At 41.2% G+C, this 7734-nt stretch overlaps 1 protein-coding gene across 2 annotated transcripts; it reads left to right on the top strand.

The window, feature by feature from the left end:
• The first annotated feature begins 264 nt into the window (after positions 1–264).
• Positions 265–6193, top strand: loxl5a (lysyl oxidase-like 5a). 2 transcript variants are annotated; one of them, XM_041791617.1, is made up of 8 exons: positions 289–349; positions 656–2326; positions 3525–3633; positions 4212–4349; positions 4793–4949; positions 5344–5439; positions 5560–5675; positions 5765–6193. In XM_041791617.1, the coding sequence occupies exons 2-8, from the start codon at positions 1369–1371 to the stop codon at positions 5769–5771; spliced, it is 1581 nt and encodes a 526-aa protein (XP_041647551.1). In that variant the 5' UTR covers positions 289–349; positions 656–1368; the 3' UTR covers positions 5772–6193. The 2 variants fall into 2 exon arrangements, with proteins under 2 accessions (XP_041647550.1, XP_041647551.1); XM_041791616.1 differs by having other exon boundaries at positions 265–2326.
• The last annotated feature ends 1541 nt before the right edge of the window (positions 6194–7734 follow it).

Here is a 7734-nt window from a genome sequence, read left to right on the forward strand (position 1 = left end):
AAAGATGCATGCCCAGTCAAGAAGACGAGTTGGAGTGTAACAGAGAGAAAGACAGCGAATTGTAGCAAGAATACTCACAATGCTGGGAGGAAAGAGGAATATTCACCCTCTGCCATGACTTCCAGTCATCGGTGAGACCATGTGAGACTGTCAGTGCATCTGTTGGCACCAGCAGGCAATGCTTCCGCCATGACAGTCCACCACTAGAAGCCAATGCTTTGCCTCACTGTGTTTCCACCCCACCGGGAAGGGAGTAATCAGCAGATGCCGTGGTGGGGGGCACATGGGGACGGATCCAGGAATTTATTGAAGGATTCTTCACTACTGAGAGATAGGGCTAATGGAGGAGGTCTGCACTCTCTGAGCACTTTTCTAGTTTTTTTCATGTGCTGCATTTCCCTCATAGCAAGATAGACCTATTGTTTTGTTGAGAATTTAAAAAATCCAGCAGGTAATTTTGATTTAATGAGATGTATAAGTAGAGACAAGAAAACAAACTATGCACCTTCTCATGGGATGGCAGTCAAAAAACATACAATTTACCTGTTTTTCGTCTAAGGTCTGTAGGTCTTCACAGCTTGTGGTTTTTAGTGGGGGTTTCATGTTTGATTATTCCTGACATGAAAGAAACTTCACAGGTTTCTTGCTTTTACAGTGGGATCTGAAGGTAAAGGTACATCAACGTTGGATCCGTGAACACAATCCTGTGTGAAACAGCAGCAGGTTATCTTATCTCCTCAGTTTCTTATATTTATCTCATGTTCATTCTTATTCAAAGCTGAACGTGACGGCCAGCAGCAGTGACGTGCTGTCTCACGCGTAAGCCTGGAGCCTAATTTAAAGTGAGGGTCCACTGCCATCATGTGGTGAAAAGGTGGCCAGTGCCACACTGGGGACTCAGCAGGTTGGACACAGTTAAAGTGGTCAGTGGTCATGTCACCCTGCTATATCATAGATACTGATATAGCAACTGTTCATTTTTAGCTACATACCAATAATATGATTTTGATATTTTAATATAGAGACAATAAATCTATGCGTCATGACGCAACACCAAATTTGTTTTCTGACGACAATCTTAAGGACCCAGTTTCTGGTGAAGAACTGGTTAAACTGTGGCATAAGCGTAGATCCTTTTTGTTTGTTCGTGGAAAACAATTTTTTCTCGTGTAACTTTCTCGTGTAAACAAACAGAAGTTCACCCCATCTCTCTCTCTCTCTCTCTCTCTCTCTCTTTGCTACGGTGATGCTGTGCGTAACTGCGTGACGGTGACCAAAACGCCCCCATCACCCATGTAAAACTCAAATGTCAGTTGTTAATTCCTCAGAGTTATACTACACCGAATAGTGGAAGCATCACATTTAGTCATGGATAAGTTTTTATTGCTAACTTTCTTCTTGTACGTTCTGGTCTGTTTGGGTACCTGCCAGCACAATTTACGCGCACCATGGAGACACCGGTTTCAGTGGGAGAATAACGGGCAGGTGTACAGTTTACTGAGTACAGGGACTCAGTATCGTTTACCAACACAGAACAGGAGACGCACTCAGCTCTTATTGACGACTAAAAACAACTTTAACAGACTTCAGCCTCCTGTAGTGCCCAGCAGATCGAGCAGAACCAGGTCTGGAGCGGCAGCAGGAGTTCAGTCTCTACAAAACAACCTCATCCAAATGGACTCGTCCGTTCTTGGTGTTGATGCGGGTCAGTATTTGCTCACCTCAGGACGACCCGGGACACAAGGTCAAACCCAGCTGCGCTTCTCTACAACTGGGGAGGCTGCGACCGTGGGACACAGAGCACAACACAGAACGTCTAACAGCAGCGCTGCTGCTGCTTTCACTGCCATCCAGGAATTCTCAGGAAGCGGAATCCCACGGGGAGGCCGAAGCACACCTGGAGATGACACTGGCGCACAACCGGCCACTGTATCAACGGTAACACCATCGGAGTTTACGCACAGCCGAAACGGGAGGCTAAGATCTGACAGCTCAGTTCCAGCTGCTGGGTCACCTGGGTGGGTGGCTCTGGCTGAGGACAGCGGGACTAATCCAAGGGACGCTCTCAGCACGCACAGAGCGCAGTCACTGACCAGAATAACACCGGAGACAAATGTTTCCCCTACAGCGATGTCCAGTAACGCAGTAGAAATGCATTTTCCAGGAACGGAGTCAACACGGACTGAGGCGAGTGACCCACGAGATCCACACAGCATTCATCACAGGAACTCGGTTTTCTATGATGTTTATCCAGCAGACCGCAGAAACAGGATCACTGTGCGCCTTCCACCTTCAGCAGGCTTTGGCACCAGACTCTTTCACAACGGTGAGAACACAGGAGACCCGAAGTCTTTTTTTAAGGAATATATTTTACAGTTATTTATTGATTGCACAATTAAGTCACATCAAACCCCATTAAATGCACATCATATTCTGAAAAACACCCAGAAGAGCACGGAGGCTGTTCTGCCCTAAGCTCATGCACGTTAAAAATTAAATCCAGAATTTTCTCCTTTAATGCATTTCAAATGAGTCAGTGCTCCCTAATGACACAGTTAATGTCTCCAGAATGAAAGTCTGAGGGGAGAATTCAAATGAATAGGCTACTGGCAAGTCATTAGTTGGCAGGAGTGGTGCTTTAAAATTACAGGTTAAAAAAGTTATGGAGTTTGCAAAGTTCTCCAAAAAGAACAGCTTAATTTCATGATATTAAATGCACTCAATTATCAAACGTAAAATACATTTTGTATTGCATTTTAAAGAAGAGTAATACTGAAGATTTTTCTAATCATTTTAAAGCTCAGTATTTTTAGAAAGTCATAAAACAGAAACCAGGAAAAAAGCATAAAATTTCCCCTTATGCCAGATATGGGAAAATGGTTCACATTTGGTGACGAACAGTAAAAAATGTAGTTTTGAAGCAATGACACCAGACTGAAAGTCTCCCATCATAAAATGCTTTGTGGTAGGGGATCCAAATTGTTCTTTTTATGGGTTTCAATTGGAATTTAGTAGACACCCTCTATGGGTTCAAAAAAAAAACACATCTTCAATTTTAATAGTACAGATTTTCAATGACAGGAAAATCTGACTGTTGGAATAAAACAGAACATTTTTGAGACACCTTTAGGACACGTACAGGATAAATCAAAGAGATCAAGAATAGAGGCACCACTTTGTCAATAGGTGTCAACACAAACCAAAAAAGTTCCTCACAGGAGCTTTCCAGTGCCAGAATGTTTTTATAGTTCACCAGATTAGATGTGAATTGATTATTTCAGCAGAAAGGGGAGAAACTCAAAGAAACTGGGATATTTGCATATTAGCGCAGTTCTCTCAGTCATGACACATACTGAATTAACACTGTGTCAACAAATACCTCTAAGGGAACTACTTTAAATCTTTATCTCATTCTGCAGAGAGGAGAAAACGGCTTTTTAAACCTCTCTGTATAACCTTTAAATTCCTATAAGAACTCTTTCATGCATTTCCAACCATTTAGATTATGAATATATTGTCTGCAGGCCTCCCAGACCTGGTTCCTGACCCTTACTACATCCAGGCTGCCTCTTACATCCAGAGAGTGCAGATGTACGCACTGCGCTGTGCTGCTGAGGAGAACTGTCTGTCCAGGTGAGCTTCTTTATTTAGCATCACACCACATTTATTTATCCATCAAGTTAGGATCGTTAATGAAATTAGAAAGCTAAAAATGTACTTTTAGACATGAAAATCAGTGGAGTACATATAAATAAAATTATAAGAGCATCATTTAGGCTTCTTTTGAGGTTGCAACGTTAGAGTAAGTGTTGGCCTAAATCCCATTTGGAGGCTGTAACTGAGTGACGGAGCAGGTTGACACAAACCTGGCATCTGCCCGAGATTCCCTCCTCTGATCGGACCAGCCTCTCTGCCAACTAAAAGAAGATCCAAAATGAAAGGAAAGGATTCCTGAGGGGAAGTAAAAACTTCTGAAGCGAGACCAAAAACCACCTCAGCGACTGGGAAAGTAAATCAACATTATGTAAACTGGTCAGGGAGGAGCAGACGGGGTTCAGTGTGCAGTGAGGCGTGCGTGGAGGATAGTGTGATGTAAAGACACCAAAAACAAAAAAGGTGAAACAAGTCAGCTCCTGGAGTGCACTCAGTGCTTTAGTAGATATACTCCAGGCTGACTTGGCTCATTTTCTTCCTGTTTCCTCCTCCCTCAGGTCAGCATATCATCCCAGTGTGAGGGACTTAGATTACAGAGTCCTGCTGCGCTTCCCACAGCGAGTGAAGAACCAGGGAACAGCAGACTTCCTCCCAATGAAGCCACGACATGAGTGGGAGTGGCACAGCTGTCACCAGTAAGTTCAGAGCTTTAAGATGGAATAGTACAACCAATCAATGCAAGTGAAAAGTACAGAGCATTTTGGATAAAAGCACTATTTAAATGCATCATACTAACATTTACTCTGTGCCTGTTCAGTCTGTCTAATCCTGTTTTTCCTGTGCTCTGAATAAAAGCAAAGAGTAGTGGCCAAATCCTTTTGCACAAAATAACCAAAGCTCTGTAAGAACAGCAGCCTTATCTTGTGCCTTTTATGGTTTTGATCAAACGAATTGAAGCATGCAGAGACTGCAGGCTTTTTCTCTGGCACCACAAAGTAGTGTATGATAACGTATATAAGAAGTTATAATGCATTACAAGTCACTTTTTTTAGCTACTATACATTAATATGAACTCAAAAGGCAACAGAGATGATGGTGTCTTCGGCAAATTGTCTGAATGTGTGTCCTCTTTCTTCAGGCATTATCACAGTATGGAGGCCTTCAGTAACTACGACCTGCTGGATGTCTCCACTGAAGAGAAGGTGGCTGAGGGACACAAGGCCAGTTTCTGTCTGGAGGACACGTCCTGTGACCCAGGAACACGGAGACGCTTTGCCTGCACTGCTCACACTCAGGTTTGCCTTCCTGGTCTGTTTTATAGTTCTTAAATAGGTCCATCAATTAGTCAGGTCATTTATCAACTTGCTTGACTATTAATTCAGTGCCTATCAAAAGTGTTCACCCTGGTAGGTGGCAAGGCTAAATAAGATCAGTGCAAAATGTTTTGCAGTGCTGACAAAGCATGGAGAATTTTGTGAGAGGACTTTCCAGGTAAACAAAAGGCTTATAATGAATCTACTTCAGACTTGTATTGTGTGTCTGTTGAATGGGGGGCTTAGAAATATCTTCATCTGAGAAAGGGGCCTGACATGAAAAATCTAGGAAGCTCTGGGTTAAGTTATGATTCATCCTGGATGCTGAGCTCCCTTCAGCTTCAGAAGGGTTGGTTAAATTTGTCTGTTGCTGCAGGGGCTCGGTCCTGGTTGCTATGATACGTATCATGCCAACATTGACTGCCAGTGGATCGACATTACTGATGTACCACCTGGAAACTACATACTCAAGGTGGGTGTATAGAGCTGCTCTGATAGCGGGACGAAATAAAAACAAATCAGATGTATCAATTTATTGGAGAATATTTTTCCAAATGTTAGATGATGAAGAGCTGATTTTTTGGTTATTCAGGTGACAGTGAACCCGTCTCAGCTAGTTCAGGAGTCAGACTTCTCCAACAACGAGGTGCGCTGTGACATCAGGTACACAGGAAGCTACGTGCAGGCAAGAAACTGCAGAATAACTGGGTGAGTCAACATTATAAAGGTTTATGTCTTTATAATTGGGAAAACTGAGAGAAAATATCACTGATGTGCTTTTTTTACTTGTTTCACAGAAGCTGACCTGACTGAAGTTTTCCAGCTGATTTGTTTACTTAATACCTTCTCATCTGTCTTAATCTACTTTTGTAACATTGTGCTGCAGCTGTTTAACATCCAAATGTTTGTTACTATATGAATAAATGTTTGTATTAACTGTATGTCTTATGTTATGTTGTAGTTATTTAGGTAGTTTTATTTCGTTATGTTTTAGCATAAAAAATTGTCTTTGGACAGTATGTTTGCAGGATTTAAAAATACCAAGAAAATATTTTCTTGGAGAAGCAGTGTTATTATTTCATTGAGTCAATTTTGATCTATGAATCGGTGCTACATTTTGAGAGAAATGGTGTCGCTCTTTCCTCCTATAACCATAAAAATTTGTCTGACAATGAAAGGATGCTCTATATGATATTCTTCATGTATACTCAAGTTTAACTTATAAGAGTTGCTGAAGTACAATAACAAAGTCTGTCTCACATGAAGTAGTATAATCACAAGTCATTGTCTTTTTGTGTATATAACTGACACAACTGTAAGTCTTTGAACTTCAGTCAGAGCAGTGGTTCTTAATTAGTGGTGATAGTCTATCCTTGGTAGTGCACCCTCCGACTCCTGAATGAGAAATTATGACCTGAACAACACACTCAGTTACTACTGTGTGTGAATACAAATGCCAAACACTAAAAGTACATTGGTGGGTATAGAGGAAGGGGTTTGGGTGGTTATTGGCCTTGACTGTGCACCTCTAAAATGTGCACAGTTTCTGCTAAAGTCAGAGTGGAAATTTAGGGGAGGCTGGCTGCAGGTCGTTCCTTTCTGACGGCCTCTCTCACAGACTGTTCATCTGAGATGCCTTCTCTTTCAGAACGGAAATACACACTAAAAATGTCAAAAAAAATTAGATTGAACTTCGGTTAAGGGTTATGGTAAGGGATGGGATACCGAAAGTTAAAAACCTGACCAACAAAATGTTTAATAAAGCCTTGTAAACTGTATGCTAACAGGAAAAAAAACATGAAAACATGCTAACCCAGCAAGCATAGTTTAAGTAGCTGTGTTAGCTGCATAAGTAAATAATGTAGCTATGTTAGCTATGTAGCTAACATAGCTAAAGCTAAGCTCACAAAGTACTTAAGCTATGTAGCTTTGTTAGCTTTAGCAACATTTGCTTAAGCTCTCATTGCTAAAACTAACTTAGCTACATTGCTTTATGTTGTAATTTTCATTATGTAGCCATGTTAGCTCAAGCTACAGAAGTTTGAGAAGCTAAAGCAAGCCCTTGCTCGTAGATCTTCTAAAACAGGTCTTTACATAATTTAATCCTGGATTAGAACTCTGATCTTTTTCTCTGTTTCATTTATGAACTTTTGCTTGGTCTGCTCTATTCCATGAATGCAACTGCCTGACTTTGTTATTAAACAAAGTTGAAAGATAAATCTAAAATGTTGTACTGGCAAATGACAGCACTTCTGTTCTGAGAGAGATGGTGTCTCTGATGAACGGTCTGTGAGAGAGGCATTCATGTACCCACGAAGAAAGTCCCTTTAACTAGTCTTGATGTTGAAGGAATAGACATGAGGCCTTATGACCTTGACTTTTGACCTACAGCATCCAAAATGACTGTGGCAGCAGCTGTATGTATGCAGCACTTGGAGCCCAAGACAAATTTCCTCAAGGGAACAGTAAAGTTCATTGTATTGTAAATTGAATCAGTTTGACCTTTAACATTTGACATTTGTTGTCAAAGTTCGTTGACATTTGTGCAAAGTTTAGAGAAAATCCCTCACACATTCATGAGATTTTGCATTCATATGGACAACCAAAGTGACCGACAGCCCCAAAACATAATGCCTCCAGTCCCTGTCTGTTCCTGGCACAGAGGCATAAAAAGTGTTTCAATTTGGACTTTGGATGGAACTAAACATGTAAATGAACGAGACATAATAAATACAAACAAATACACAAATACATTTGATTTATTTAC

The sequence above is a fragment of the Cheilinus undulatus genome, linkage group 7 (genome assembly GCF_018320785.1).
Source record: "Cheilinus undulatus linkage group 7, ASM1832078v1, whole genome shotgun sequence".
Classification (NCBI taxonomy): Eukaryota; Metazoa; Chordata; class Actinopteri; order Labriformes; family Labridae; genus Cheilinus; species Cheilinus undulatus.

Coding starts and splice junctions, on each gene's coding strand:
- loxl5a (XM_041791616.1), top strand. CDS start 1,369: ATGGATAAGTTTTTATTGCTAACTTTCTTCTTGTACGTTCTGGTCTGT. Junction 3,634..4,211: donor GAGGAGAACTGTCTGTCCAG/GTGAGCTTCTTT, acceptor CTCCTCCCTCAG/GTCAGCATATCATCCCAGTG. Junction 4,950..5,343: donor CCTGCACTGCTCACACTCAG/GTTTGCCTTCCT, acceptor CTGTTGCTGCAG/GGGCTCGGTCCTGGTTGCTA.